Source organism: Puma concolor, chromosome B2 (genome assembly GCF_028749965.1).
Source record: "Puma concolor isolate L17-30 chromosome B2, mPumCon1.1.hap2, whole genome shotgun sequence".
NCBI lineage: Eukaryota > Metazoa > Chordata > Mammalia > Carnivora > Felidae > Puma > Puma concolor.
The window spans coordinates 151,896,449-151,912,337 of record NC_141671.1 but is presented as its reverse complement, the minus strand read 5'-3'; the positions used below and the strand labels follow the sequence as shown (position 1 = coordinate 151,912,337).

General features: G+C 56.8%; 1 protein-coding gene across 1 annotated transcript; it reads left to right on the top strand.

Annotated features, from left to right (window-relative positions):
- The first annotated feature begins 852 nt into the window (after positions 1-852).
- Positions 853-3,306, top strand: GPR31 (G protein-coupled receptor 31). Its single transcript, XM_025912858.2, is given in 3 exon segments — positions 853-1,046; positions 1,049-1,473; positions 1,475-3,306. Coding segments are annotated over 3 exon segments (939 nt in total). The 5' UTR covers positions 853-964; the 3' UTR covers positions 1,907-3,306.
- Positions 3,307-15,889: the final 12,583 nt, after the last annotated feature.

The window sequence follows — 15,889 nt, the reverse complement described above, 5'->3', positions numbered from 1 at the left end:
TTTAATTTTTTTTTTCAATGTTTATTTATTTTTGGGACAGAGAGAGACAGAGCATGAACGGGGGAGGGGCAGAGAGAGAGGGAGACACAGAATCGGAAACAGGCTCCAGGCTCTGAGCCATCAGCCCAGAGCCTGACGCGGGGCTCGAACTCACGGACTGCGAGATCGTGACCTGGCTGAAGTCGGACGCTCAACCGACTGCGCCACCCAGGCGCCCCGGAATCTGTGCGTCTTGACCAGCCATCGGTGTTATGCGGTTATCAGTGGAGGCCCATGGGCCCGGACCCTGATCCAGATAGAGTGGGAGGGGAGGGGGGCCCCTCAGCAGAAAATCAAATCCGGCAAAGAAAGGGGACAAGCATCAGGGGCCAGCCGTGAAGTGGCCAGGCCTCCGCAGAGCCTCCTCTGTGACGGCCGTGACCCGATCGGACCGCCGGTGTGGGAAACGGAGCGCCGTGCAGAAGGGTCTCGGGAAATGCCCCTTCCGTGGAGGAGGAGAGCTTCCTGGCAAGGCTCCGTGACGCTCGCGGAGCCTGTGGTCGCCAGCGTCCCTCTGACGGCCGAGACTAGAAGCCTGACGGAGCGAGGGTCTTCCGGCTCCTTCCGCGGCCCCCGCCGACGAAGACCTGTGCTCGCCCAGCTCTTAAGGGCCTCGTGGCTTCAGTGGCGCACAGATGACGTGAAGCGAAACACAGCTTCTCCTTTTTAGGGTGAAACCAAGCAGAACAAAACCGAAAGGGTGTTTTCCCCTCCCCTCCCCGGTCCCCTTTCCCCAGACACTGAGTTTGCTTTTGACTTCATCCTGTTCAGTGTTTCTTCCTACTGCGAAAATGCAGAACTCCCGTCCCCACGCGGCAGGGAGAAGCCCGCGTCTCTCCCTCTGCAGGAAGGCGCGTCGCCCGCAGCCCGGGCTCTCGGCCCTTGGCCACCTCGCGGGGGACCCCGGCGGCGCGAGCGGGGGGACATGCCGGCCGCCAACTGCTCGCGGCACAGCGACGCGGTGGAGGGGACCGTGGCCGTGCTGCTGGCGCTGGAGTGCGGGCTGGGCCCGCGGGCAACGTGGTGGCCCTGTGGCCCTTCGCGTTCCGCCTCAAGGCGTGCAAGTCCGACGCCGTGTACCTGCTCAACCTGATGGCCGCCGACCTCCTGCTCGCCGTCTGCCTGCCCTTCCACGCCGCCTTCTACCTGAGCCACAAGACGTGGCCCCTGGGACACGCGTCCTGCCGCGGCCTCCTGTTCCTACAGGTGCTGAGCCGCGGGGCGGGCGTCGCCTTCCTCACAGCCGTGGCCGTGCACTGCTACTTCTGAGTGGTCCACCCCCGGCTCAGGGTCAACCTGCTGTCCCCGCGGGCGGCCTGGGGGGTCTCGGGCTGCGTCTGGCTCCTGCTGCTCGGCCTCAGCCACCGGAGCCTGCTCGTGTCGGAGGCCGAGTGCCCCGGCCTGGAGCCCCGGGGGCAGCTCTCCCCCAGCGCCCCTCTGGCAAGAAGCCCTGTTCTCGGCGCAGTTCCTTCTCCCCTTCGGCCTCATCCTGTTCTGCAACGCCAGGATCGTCAGGACCCTCCGGGGGCGACTCCGAGACCCGGGCCGGCAGCCCCAGCTGCAGAGGGCCCGGGCGCTGGTGACCGTGGTCGTCGTCCTCTTCGCGGCCTGCTTCCTGCCCAGCTTCCTGGCCCGGGTCCGGGTGGCCGTCTCCCGAGGGGCGGGCGGCTGCAGGGTCCTGGGAGCGATGGTGCACGTGTCCGACGTGAGCAACGGCCTCACGTACCTGCAGGGCGTGCTGAACCCAGCGGTGCACTGCTTCTCCAACCCCGCGTTCAGACGCTCCTACCGCAGGGTCTTCAACACCCTCAGAGGCCGAGGGAGGGAGGTCAAGGCCCCGGGTGACATCAACGACTCCTACTGCTGAGGCCGGCCGGCCACCCGCCCCCGCGGGCTGAGCCGTGACGACCGGCTCCTGGGGCTCCGGAGCGAGGAAATGCCCGGGCTGCACTACAAAGGTGGGGACCCCGACTCCGGCGCACCCGCAGCGAACGTCTCCTATCCGCGGCCTACCGTGTTTCCCGCGGCTATTGTGCGCGATCGGACCTCGGATCGGCGAGCCAGAGGCTCTTTGCGCCCACGACGACTCAGACGGCACGGCCGGCCTGGAAACACACAGCCGCGGGCGGCCCCCACCGGGGGAAGCCGCCCTCGTGGGTTCCCGCGCTGCCCGCTCTTGGTGAGTCGCCTGCTGTCTGTCTGCTTCAGCCCCCGAACGCACCGAGTCGGCTTTCTTCCCACTTGCACGGACTCGTAACGGACTCGGGAAAGTGGGGACGCGGGGCTGCTCGGCCAGGCTCTGGGCGTGCACCTTCCCGTGCTCTGTGCTGGGCCCTGCCTGGTGCGGAAGGTTCTCCATTTCATAAAATTTTGCCTCGTCTGCACAGACGGTGCCTTATGTCCAAGATCACGCGGCTCCCTAGTTTATCCTAAGAAACACGTTCCTACTAAGTGAGTTGAAATTGCCTCTGGAACTTTCTTCTCAAGTCGGAATGTCTACATGCTTCTGAAATTCACTTTGCTTCCCTGCTCTGGGAAGTCACTGTACGTAATGCCTCGTGGGAGAAATGCACAGGGGGAGACCCCAAACCGCATGTGAAACCGCGGTCCCCACCCGACACTGGGGGGTGGAGGGGGTGCCACCCCAGCCCAGCCCTGGTGCTCCTGCAACAGCTGCATCGTCCCATGTCATACTTCTAAATTGTGTCCCAAGCCTGGAGCTCATGATGGTGACAACCTGCTCCCTAACTGCCTTGTGTCACTCTCTGTCCAAAGCTGGTAGTGCGGTCCCCAAAACAGACTCCCCAGGATGCTTAGACACAGGATCGGCTTCGCAACCAGGCCCACACCTGTCACCCTGCCTGGAGCCGCACCTGCATTGCCCACGCAGACAGATGGCCCACGCTTGTCCCCGGGCCACCCCATGGCCTCTGTCATACTTAGGGTGGACACGGGTGACGTCAGGCAGTAGAAACTGGCAGATCGTCCCGGGTCTGTCCCACCAGGGAGGCTCCTTCTCGGAACCGGCTTTCACATGTGAGTGTGTTCGTCTCACCGTGCCCAGCTCGTGACGTATGTCAAGATCGGCCTCACAGAGTCCCCGGGGGGTCACCGTCTCTCAGCGATGTTCCCTACTTTCGTGGGTTTTGTGTCCTTGCCGGGGAGGGGATTTCAGGGGCCTGGAACGCAGGTGTGACCCGCTGTGCCCGGCTTCCTGCGCGGACAGTCCTACGTGCTGCTTTTTAAAAATCTAACACTTACCGTAAACATTTCCCGCGTCGTGATAAGCTCTCCACAGGCAGTTCTTCACTCGATTACGCAATAATCCGACCAGATGTCTCTTCACCACGTCCCTGAGTCTGGACGCGATGATCTGCTGTCCTGTCACAGGCAAATCACCCTGTGACATCACGCAGCCCCCATAGACCTCACTGCAGCCGTGCCCTTGGGGGCCCAAAGCCCCCAGCACGGCCACGTCCGTCTCGGGCTCAGCCGGCCACATCTCCCACCAATCCCTGCTCATTGTTAGCCCGGCACGACGCCCGCGTGGCAGGTGGGGGACCCAGAAAACCCTGATGCCTCGGCCAACCCCAGTGTTCTGACTCAGTCTGTCTGCGGAATCCTGGGCGCTGGTGTTTTTGAAGCCTCCTCGTTAATTCTGTCGACGCACAGCCAGAGCTGACGCCAGACACGGGGTTAGTGGCCGAGGTCAGGGCCTTTGGGTCAACATCCCGCTCTGTCACTTCCTAGCTTTGTGACCTGGGACATGCCACCCAACTGCCCTGTGAATAACAAACCCTGGGACCGTCGCACGGTTTAAGTAAAACAATACATAAAACGTTGAGCGCAGAGCCCGGCCCACGATCAGCACTCGGTAGGCGTCCCTTGGCTATTTGCAAGCCCTCGGCTTATGATCTTAACTTTGTTTACGTCCCCAGCCAGACCGGGTGTCCTTTAGGGACACAGCTTTTCACCTGTGCGCCCTCAACACAGAGCCCGGAGCGGGATGGCCGGTCTTGACCTGGACGCCTCCAGCAACATTCTGCCAGATCCAAGGTCTGTTACTGTGCGCTTTCTTTCCGGTAAATCCTTTCCAGATCCTCTGCGAGCATTCTGTCTGACTCGAGTTTTATTTTGCACATCTGCGAAAGGGGATAACTTCTCGGTACGCTGGAAGGTTCCGGATCCTGCCAACACCCACCTCTGGGGATGTTTCTCTGGCCTCCTGTCCTGTCACTCCCGTCACAGAAGCCTCACAGGAGCTCTGCCCTCAGACGGTTGTCTCCTCCAAAGACATCCGAGGAGGAGCTGTCGTGTTCCAAACTCTCTTCTCTGGGTGAGGAAACAGGTCAGAGGGAACCGTGGGCAGGCAGAAGATGACGGGCCTCAGAACCACAGCCACTTCGCTGCCGGCCGCAAGGTTTACTTTCTTTTCTCCTTTGACTCGCTTCTTCTAATATAGCAGGTGCACAGTCCCGTCTGTGAGTCTTGCAAATCTCAGCATTGTCTGAACTGTGGCAGATCCAGGAAGGACAGACGGGAGCCCGAATTTCAACTTGAGCGATGAATCTCTTTCCCCAGGCAGATGATGCTATCAGTGTTTTTAAAGTCAGCAAGTGTTGTCTTGTCTTTTTCCAAAATCCAGTTGGCCACTGACTCCTCCCCGGCTACATAGACGTCCTCCGGGTGCTGGGCCTCCTTCACGGAACGTTCTGATCTCTGTCCTCTAACTTCCTGCCTGCCCTTCCTGGTCTGACCCCTGAGACCTGCCTCTTCACAGAGCCCCCGACAACACGACACCTGCACCCCAACACATTCCCCACACCCCACAGGCCACCCTCCGGTGCTCACGCCCGCCTTCCCCTCTGCATCACCTCCCTGAAGCTTGGGAAATGCCCACCTATCTTTGTGTCCCCAGCACTGTGCGCAAGGCCTGGCACACGGTGCCCTTGTGGAGTCAATAACAAATTGATGAACGAATTAACCTGATTTAAACTTTATCACGGGCTACAAAAAATGATTTTTTTTTTTTTAATTTTTTTTTCAACGTTTATTTATTTTTGGGACAGAGAGAGACAGAGCATGAACGGGGGAGGGGCAGAGAGAGAGGGAGACACAGAATCAGAAACAGGCTCCAGGCTCTGAGCCATCAGCCCAGAGCCCGACGCGGGGCTCGAACTCACGGACCGCGAGATCGTGACCTGGCTGAAGTCGGACGCTTAACCGACTGCACCACCCAGGCGCCCCAAAAAATGATTTTTCTAATACAGTTTGAAATTCTCAGGCAAGGATCCCAAGGCAAACTTACAATGTATCTTCCAGAATCTTCTAGGAAGACACTAATACAAATGAAAATATGACGATTTTTTGTATTTTTTGGAGAAAGATTTTCCTCTCTATTTTCGTGGTCACTTCTGCCAACAGCCAAGTCAATAATTTTGATTTGCTGAGTGGTCAGGAGAATGAACCAACCGCCTATCTGCCCGTGGGCTGGGTCGGGGGCTGAGAGGTGCGTCAGTGACTCTCAGAGGCTTCTGGAACATGCTAGTGCTCGTGGAGTGCTCACGGAATCCCCAAACAACGTCCTCCTTGAAATGTCTCCTTTGAAATTGTGGTGAAATGTACATCACAGAAAATGTAGCATCTTAACCATTTTTAGCGCATAGCCCAGTGGCAGTGAGACAATCTCACTGCTGCGCTTGCGCCCACCATCCGTCTCCAGAACTTTCCATCTTCCCAGACTGAACTCTGCCCCCATCAGACAGGAGTCCCCACTCCCCCGCCCCTGGCGCCCACCCGCCTCCTAGAAATCCGCTCTCTAGGAATGGTGCCCCCGTAGAGACCTCATGCGAGTGGACTTGGACGGCGTTCGTGGTTTTGTATCTGGCCTGTTGACCTGGCACGATGCGCTCCTAGATGACCTCTCCTTGGGCTTTCACTGCTTACTTATATCTTGATTTTCCTCCTATCTGGTGGCGTCCCAGTAACTGGTCGTCTGGGAGAAAAGCAGGTTTGCTAGCCCCCCCGTGGCCAGCTCGCCGATTCCAGAATGTTCCACAGCTGAGTCGCCAGCACAGCACTGCTGTACCCCGCTTCTGTTCCTTTGCGAGCTGGCATCAGTCCCCGAAAACCCTGCGGGTCTACCCTCCCCCGCTGTCACCATGCAGACAGGGAGACGGACAGAACCGAGATGCACGGACGAAGACCGCCCACGGAGACGCCCACGGAGAAATTCAAGAATAATACAAAGGCAGAGCTGGGGAAGGGAAGCCTCCCGTGTCCCGGGCCAGTGTCACCCTGTCCGCCCCGCCTGTTGTCAGCAGAGCTCTGTGTATGTCCCGTGGAAACTTCTGGAAACGTCCTGCAGTGGAAGCTCTTCGTAAAGGCTTCTGAGACGCCTTTCGAAGGGACTGAAAGCCACAAGCTCCGGGGGAAGCCAGACGCTCTTGGGACAAAATCCCAGCTCCTCCCCTCGAGGGCTGTCACTTACCAGCCAGAGCAAGGCCACTCCGCTCGCCTCCTGCCTGCTGATCGAGGTCCTTCTGATGGCACCCACGCCCTTTCCGTCCCCACGTGCTCAACGGCAAAGGGCTCCCAGGTCCAACCTGCCTGGAGACCCCGGATTCCACACCCGCCGGGGGTCAGCCCTCTCCCCCCTTCCGTGAGGAGTGATCGAAACAGCGGCACATCTGTGGTAGGGGATTCAGACGATTTAGAATGAAATACTATTAACAATATTAAATGAAAAGAAAACTTACAAATGCAGGAGGTATTATCGAAAACCGCCACAGGGCTTCCCTTTTACATATTTTATTCGAAAAGTGTACAATAACATGGAACAATTTTTTTTTTAACGTTCTAATCAGGGATAGCAGCAGGGATATTGGACCCAAACTATATTCTTACTTTCTAAGTTAGACCCTCTGAACACGGCGCAGCAGGAATTGGGGAAAGAGGCTGGGTTCACGGTGTCATTAGCAGGATGGTTACCAATTTCCTTACGGTGCTTCCTTCGGTCCTTCCTTCCTTCGGTCCTTCCTTCCCGCCCCCCGGGGTCCTGGCCTCTCTCTCCCACCTGCTGGTGAGACGCAGGGGCGGCATTTCCAAGCCGCACAGGGTCGGACCCCAGCTGCCCGCAGGATCTCCTCCCCGAGAAGCGTTCCCGTCCCCAGGCTGCAGCCTCTGGGAACACCCCGGAATCTTCTCTCCAGTCGGCTGCTGGGAGCACAGAAGGCTTTCCGCACTTTCATTCGCTAGGCGGCTTGCCTCATGGGCCACTTTGGAGGGAATGGAGTCACGACTCTGTGACATTTCTTCTGCCGTCTTCCCTTTGCACCTGCAGCAGGTTCAGAGAACAGGTGCATGAGGAAGACGACAGGGACCCCCAGGGCCAGGCGGCCCCCGCAGACAGGCTCAGGCGCTGGGCAGGCCGCGCGGGGGACCCGGAAGAGAAGCATCAGACCCCCAGGCCTATGGAGCCACAGGAGCAGGCGGGCCAGCGGGGCGTCCCGGTGTGTGTGCGAGTGTAGACGGTTAAATGACTGTCCATCTCAGAATTCTTTCACTGGCTGCCCAAAGCTGCATTTCAGCCCTACAGACAGGTTCTGATGAGCTCACGAGTTATTTTTATATTTTCATAGTACGTGTGGTTAAAAAAAAGACCACATTTTTAAAAGTCTAGGTTTTCAGCGCTTCTTGAAAACCGGAAGATTTACAAGCCCTGGACCCTGATTCCTGCACACATCGGCGGGGGGGCGGAGCCCTGCCCCGTGAGGTGGAGCGTGCCTGCCCGTCCCATGTCCACGGATGTGTGTCATTTCCTGGTCCCTGAGGGCGTTTAGCTTGTGGCCCCTCCTGTACAGCCCACCGTGTTCCAAGCATGCTTTTTCAGTGTTCCTTAATAAATGTGATGGTTGACTTTGTGTCCATTTGGCCACACCTCAGTGGCCAATGATTCATGAGACGCTAACCCAGGTGAGGTGTGAAGGTGTTTTATGGATGCGGTTAACATCTGCAGCCAGTTGTCTATGAGTAAACAAAATTGTCCCTGCTGGTGTGGTGGGCCTCGTCCAATCAGGTGAAGGTCTGAAAAGCCAAAACTCTGAGTGTGCCTCCAGACTGGGATTAGCCACCCCGCCTGAGCTCGCAGCCTGTCCCCTGAGTTTCAGACTTGCCTGCCCCACAGGCACACGAGCCACGTCCCGTAAGTAAAGCCCTGTGTCTGTGTGCACCCCGGAGGGCTGTTTCTCTGCAACCCTCACAAACTCTCTGCCCTGCTGCCCCCCATTCCCATGTGTCAGAGCAGCGACTTCGGTGACACCTGTCGGTGTGGATTTTCATGTTTACTTTGTCACTCTGTTCCTGTGGCTGTCACCTGCAGCCCCCACTGACGTCTCCTTCACGTTCTTCAGACTTTCACCCAGGCTCTGTCCCTTCCTCGTCCAAGCGCCCTACTGTCCCTGGAGCCCCTCATTCCTCCCAACACACGCGGCACCTGACCCCCGACTCTCCTACTCAGTCTTCCTTTGCCGGCTTGAGGACAGTCCAAAGCCCCCAAAGCTCGTCATTTGGTTTTTGTGTCACATCAAAAACCTCACGGTACAGGGGGTCCTGGGTGGCGCAGTCGGTTGAGCGTCCGACTTCCGCTCAGGTCGTGATCTCGCGGTCCATGAGTTCAAGCCCCGCATCAGGCTCTGTGCTGACGGCTCGGAGCCTGGACCCTGCTTCGGATTCTGTGTCTCCCTCTCTCTCTGCAACCTCCCCCACTCATGCTCTGTCTCTCTCTGTCTTTCAAAAATAAATACATGTAGGGGCGCCTGGGTGGCGCAGTCGGTTAAGCATCCGACTTCAGCCAGGTCACGATCTCGCGGTCCGTGAGTTCGAGCCCCGCGTCGGGCTCTGGGCTGATGGCTCGGAGCCTGGAGCCTGTTTCCGATTCTGTGTCTCCCTCTCTCTCTGCCCCTCCCCCGTTCATGCTCTGTCTCTCTCTGTCCCAAAAATAAATAAAAAACGTTGAAAAAAAATTTTTTTTTTAAAAATAAATACATGTAAAAGAAAAATTTTTTTAAAAATCTCACAGTATGGCCACACCACATGGGTCAGGCCACTGCCCGTCCAGCTACCAAACACAGGTGCATTTTTTACCTCTGCACCAAAGCTCAACCTCAAAGCTCTATGATCAATAAACTTGTATGACAGGTTTTATATTTAGCCACAAGGAAACAGCCTCCCCACAGACCCATTCCATTTAACAATTGCATGAAACAGAAACGCCGATTCTGAGCGGTGTGCTCGTTTCTAGTTAAAACACACAAAAGGCATATATAATAATTGGTAATTACTTCTAAGCATCAAAAACGCAGGCCGAAGAAGCCACTCTAAGCCTGAGCAGTAGCCTGAGAAGCAAACACAGTGCACGTTCTAGAGAAAATAAATACGCTCCGGGGAAGTGATTCCCCGAGGCCACGAGAGCGCAGCCCGGATGCGGGACATGAGACGCGGGGCTCCGGCTCTTCCCTGCCGTCGGGGAGGGACCCAGCCTTTCCGACGCGATCATACCTCTAGGTTTTTGTTTGTTTGTTAGTTTGTTTGTTTGTTTTCAGCGTTTATTTTTATTTTTGGGACAGAGAGAGACAGAGCATGAACGGGGGAGGGGCAGAGAGAGAGGGAGACACAGAATCGGAAACAGGCTCCAGGCTCCGAGCCATCAGCCCAGAGCCCGATGCGGGGCTCGAACTCACAGACCGCGAGATCGTGACCCGGCTGAAGTCGGACGCTTAACCGACTGCGCCACCCAGGCGCCCCAGTTACCTCTAGGTTTTAAGACTCCAATCGGCTGTGTAATCACAAACCTGTTAGCGTGACTAAACTGTGAAACACTCTCCTGGTTTACTATTCTACCCACAACACGTTAAGAGCAATCAGAGCTTTTTGTAAATTCTGAAACACGGAGTTTCTTTGATTTCAAGCCCCAGCACGAGACCATTTCAGAGCTAGCTGCCTGGAAAAACACATCGCTTATATCTTCTGCAATTAAAGGTGAACGCTGTGAAAGTAAAGGAAAGGAAATATAAAAATGATGTAGCAAGGGGTGCCTGGGTGGCTCAGTCGGTTGGGCGTCCGACTTCAGCTCAGGCTGTGATTTTGCGGTTCGTGAGTTCGAGCCCCGCATCGGGCTCTGTGCTGACAGCTTGGAGCCTGGAGCCTGCTTGGGATTCTGTGTCTCCCTCTCTCTCTGCCCCTCCCCTGCTCTCTCTCTCTGTCTCTCTCTCTCTCTCTCTCACAAATAAATAAATATTATTTTTTAATTTTTTAAATTTAAAAATGATGTAGTGAAATTCACCGGAAGCCATGGTGACTTGGGAGGTCACATCACTTGAAAACCACATTCCCAACCTGACATGTAAGGGGCCTGGGGGGCGATGGAAAGGAACAGGGTCATTAGCAGAGAGGGAGACAGAGCCTGCCAGCCTCAGTGGGGAGGGGAGACGCCCACTCCCACCCAGACCGCAGCTCAGCATGGCCCAGGGGGCGTCCCAGGCTCCCCTCCCGGTCCTGCCCACGCCCCCTCCAGACCCCCTGGAGTGGCTGACCGTGGTGACTGTGGTGACCGTCCACAGCCTGGAGAAGCATCAGGAGCTGGAGCCGCCTGGTGAGCCGCTGGGCTGAGGGTCTCCTTCCGTGTCAGATCCTGACAGAGTCCTCAACACCCCAGGGTGGGCGCGCAGGGCGTGAGCGTCCCCGGGAGAGGGGCGGAAAGCCAAACCCGTCACCTCCCAGCAGGACCCACATCGGACCTACAGAGAGGGCTCCGAGTTTGCTTCTCCGCGACACGTGTCCTTTAATCCACATCTGCCTTCTGCTTGTTATTATTAACCATGGCTCAAAACTCAGGGGGTCGGGCACGTGCGGGGCCCACGGGGGGCCGTGGCCAGGGGCAGCGATGGGCGCAGACTGGGGGGGAACAGGGAGAGAGGCACTCAGATCAATGATCAACCCGCTGCAGACGCCTGGGCCATCTTTGCGGAAGGTGACTGGCCTCCCCGTGATGGCATCCCCTCGGGGCTCCCCCTCCGCAGGGGGAGGACTGTGTGGAGGAGTGAGTGGGAGGACGGCGCGGCCTGCAGTGGGAAGCATCGTGTGCCCGAGGAGGTCGGCCAGGCCCAGGCCGGGCCCTGCTCGGACGGGCCAGCCCTGTAATGGTAACAGCAAAAGGCAGGTTGGCTCAAACCCGATTTCTTGTTCCCGTGGGAGCACCCGGGAGTGGACCGGCCAGCGGGACCCGGGTCACCCGGGATGACGGGCACACAGGTACCCAGCATCTCCGGCTAGAACAGAGTCACCGGGCGGAAGGCGGTAGGCGTGTCGTGTCTGTGCCACAGTGACGGAAAACCTGGAGCCCACCCGGGAGTCCGAGGGGAAGGGCAGACAGCTGATGACCTGGCTGTCGAGGTCCCTCCCGCGCGTTTCCACAGTGGGGCCCCAGAGCCCCGGCTTCCGGATCCTGTGGCGGCCGCTGGGTGGCCCTCTCCGGATGACTGAGGCCCGGCTCCGGCTCCGTTGAGAGGCTCTTCCCAAAGGTGAGGCCAGGCTCCGGTGCCACCGGCGAGGGGTCTGCAGGGGAGACGACCCACCACGCCCCGGACCATCACGGCACAGACCGGAAGCATAAGGACTCTCCCCGCGTGCTGACTCACCCCAGTGCCATGCTCCTGCCCTGTCGTCCTAATAATTCGAGGACAATGAACCAGGTCAACCCAGAACTTAGAAAGCTAAGGAAATGAGTGTTTAATTCTAGAATCTGAGAATTTGTTTCTGGTGAGGAGGAAACTATATCTCTTCTTTAAAAAAAAAATCTATTCTGGGGCGCCTGGGTGGCGCAGTCGGTTAAGCGTCCGACTTCAGCCAGGTCACGATCTCGCGGTCCGTGGGTTCGAGCCCCGCGTCAGGCTCTGGGCTGATGGCTCAGAGCCTGGAGCCTGCTTCCGATTCTGTATCTCCCTCTCTCTCTGCCCCTCCCCCGTTCATGCTCTGTCTCTCTCTGTCCCAAAAATAAATAAATGTTGAAAAAAAAATTAAAAAAAAAAATCTGTTCTTTATGACTTCAGGAGACCCTAAAAACTGTCCTCAAATATATACTTTAAAGGGCATATAGATACTGTATTTTCTAGGTCATTAATAAAATACATACACATTCATAAACACATATGCATAGACCATGACCTGAAAACCAAACTGTACGTACTCACGTGGAAAAAAATTACAATAAAGAGCCAATCTACTGTTATGTGACTACGAAAGGCAACTTAAAAATGAATTGAGCCACGCTGCCATCGGATTGAAACTTAATGGTTCCTATAACGACTTTATACCAGTTTCTGGAGGAAATACCTCCAGTTTCTGGAAGTTTCTGGAAATACCAGTTTCTGGAGGAAATGGTAAAAGATCCCATTCGTTTTGTACGTTTGGTTTCTTTCTGTGAAACCGATTTATTCGTTGCAAATAAATGGTCTCCTACTAAAACTACCAACTCCGAAGGCATCTAGTTTATTTTTGTATCTCTCCCCTCAAAAGGTGGAACTAACGATCTGGAATCTCCTTTTTTATTACATGCCCCTTTCCCGTCAGAGCCAGTATTTTAGTTCCTGGCCCCGCGGGGTCTCCCGGAGCGTTTGCCCGCCGGGCGGGGGAGGGGACCGGCCTCTGACCCCTGCGGTGGGGGCGGGGCCTCCCCCCCCCCCGCGGCTGCACCTGCTCCTGTGTCACGCGAGCGGTACCGCTGTCCTTCCTCTCCCTGAAGTTCGGGTTGCCGGCGCCCCTTCTGCCCTCGCACACAGCAGCGGAACCGCTGTGTGTGCCCTGCCTTTACAGGTGTGTGGACGCGACTCGTGGGCAGCCGGCGGGGGACTCCTCCCCGGCTTTTTTCCCCTGCTCGTAACCCCACGGCGAAGGTAAGGCCAAGGAAGAAGCGACTCCCACAACTTGAAGGGCATCCCGTTAAAGAAAAGGCCGCCTGCTTTCCCCTTTTCCCCTTTCCGGTGGCCGGGATGGAGACGTGACGGAGGGAGCTGGGGCGGCTCCCCTGCACCAAGAGGACCGCCCTGCTGGTCATCGTGGATCGGCTCCGTGGACTCAAAAACAACAGAGAAGTCAGCCTAGGGGTCAGCTTGCCTCTAGCTCCCTTATGGATTTCCGAAATGAAACACGAGACAAATTATTACATCAGCCAATGCAAGCCGGGGAGGAGCGTGAGACTGCGCGCTGGCCTTCGGCTGCGGTGTTGCAGGTGCGCGCACCGAGCCAAGAGATGCGAAAACAAGCCGCGGCGGGTGGTTCCGAGCTGCGCACGCTGCCGCCCCCCGCTGGTGGAAAATCTCTGAGCACAAACACCGCACGTGCCAGGTTCCCTGTAGGGCAAGGCGCAGAGTGTCGGGCTCCATCACAGGAGCTGGACTCGCTGGGGTATGACAGTCCACAGAGTTCACAGTAGACGTGGGACATCGTGGGACATCGTGGTTCTTCCCAGCGTTGCGAGGGAGGAGGTGAGGGCTCCCGGAACGGGGCCGCGACAGCAGAGGCCACCCGAGCTCGGCCGCGGGAGCGCCCTGCGTATGCACCGGGGCGGGCACAACCGGGCCCCCCAGGCACCCCCTTCCGCGGCCACGCTGCGTCCCCCGCCCCCACAAGAGGGCGCTGTCCACCCCAGTACAGAGGAGCTGGAGGGCGGCCTGGGGAGGCTGGGACCCACCGGCCTCTGGAATCCTGGGGCAGAGGCTCTCCGCGCGGGTGTTGCGGGTGGGTGGGGGGTGGGTGCGGGCGCTCAGTTACCGCACTGGTTAGGCGGTGGGCGTGGCCTGACCCCAGGCAGCCGCCCCTTCCCACCTTCGTTCCGTGAGGACGTGCGTCTGAAAACCTGAAAAAGGAGCGGGTATTTGCAACACAGCTTGTCAGGAAGGAGGAGACTCCCCGGGAAAGAATTCTCGAGTGTGTGACGTTAACCAGAGTGTGAAAAGTCGCTCCGCCTTCAGAAAACGGGTTGTTAGGAGCTGACTTGTGGCCCCAAACTCACCTGGTGGAGTCCTCACCTTCGGTTCCTCGGATGGGACCGAATCTGGAGACGGGTGGGGCCTTACAGAGGTAAGTAAGGCAAAGTGAGGGCCTGTGGGTGGGCCCTGACCCAACGTGACCGGGTCACACACAGTGAGCAGGCGGCTGTCTACACGGCCAGGAGAAAGGCCGCCGGAGAAACCGACCCTGCCCACGCCTGGATCTCAGACATCCAGCCTCCGGGACCGTGAGGCAGTAAAGGTCCGCCACGGCGGCTGCGGGGTCGGTGCCATTTTATAACGGCACCTTCCCAAACTAACGCGCGATTCGCACGCACGCTGTATTCCTTTCGACCAGGTTCTCTGTTCCTACACCTCCGCGGTGCCTGGAATTGGCACGCGTTTTCAGAAATCTTCAAAGGATTTGAAAATATTGTACTTTTCCGGCCTCCTTTTAAAACTAGCCTATCTGTCCGGAAGCAAATAACGACGCTGTCTGCAAGGTGATGCTTCCCTGCCCACGGTGTCCCCTTTGTGGAGATTTATGGGTAGCAAAGTCTCATTTGTCCGGAAATAAGTGCTCAGGATCGCCTCAACTACTCTGGAACAGGAACCAAGAGAACTTGTCTTCTGGCCAGGACAAGTAGTTGTGCTTGTATATAAATCCGCACGCGTGCGTATGTAATCAACATAAGCACATGTATACGACTAACTTATGAACAACACACGGGCAAATCCTAAGTCGTTGCCCCTGGGAAGACAGTTCTTACAAGAACAGATAGGTGATTCCCCAGCCGTCGTAGAGTCGCATCGCCAAGGCGCGGAGGGTGGCTTAATGTCAGACACACGTAAGGTCCAGCCAGAGCCTCCGATGGGAGCGGATTTGGGGAAACCAGTGAAAAGAAGACACCGGGACCGTTAAAGCACAAACCAGAGCCAGCTAATATGGGAGCGGATCCGTGTAGCTCTGGGTCCCCTGAGGGCGGCAGTGCATTTCGGCATCGAACACTTATGGGGATGCCCAAGGCAGCAAGAAACGATATGTAATGAAATAAAGTATGTGTCATATTTTAGAAACGTTTTTATTCATTATGGCTGAAATTTTAAACGGGCTAATGCATAAAGAAGTAAGCTTCACTTATCTGAAAAATTATACACAAGAACTTATTTCGGCTGTGCCCAGCAGACACGGTGCTTCTGTGCCAGCCGGGGACACACGCCGAGCTGCGGGGACCCGCTCGGCGCATCGGCCGTCCTGAGAGGAGCATCTGAGTAATGTCCCCGTGCTTTGATTTCTGGAGTCGAACGCTGACAGGTTCCAAGGAGGTGGGACCTCTGAACACCACAGTCTCCCAACTCAGAACACCGATTCTGGAAGACGAATCCTACTTCCCGTGCAAAATAGTTTTATTTTGCAAAGCCAAAACTATCTGTAAACATACAGACGTTGGATCCTAAGCTATCACTTCGAATTTCATAGAAAGATGCGGTTGAAGCTTGCAAGAACAGTAGAAAGTTCCAAATAACACGTGAGTCAGGATTAAACACGTCAGCGTCTTTGTAACACTACCTGCATTTTTGTCATATTCGTCCTTCTTCCACTCGCGTTCATATATTTACAAAGCACTTTCAAAACTTGCGGTCTAGGAACTTTGCAAAGTTGAGGAGCGCTGTTAAAGTCTGGTTCCATGACTGGGGCGCCTGGGCGGCTCAGTCGGTTACGCGTCCAACTCTTGGTTTCAGCTCAGGTCATGATCTCACAGTTCGCGGGATCGAGCCCCGCATCAGGCTCTGCACTGACTGTG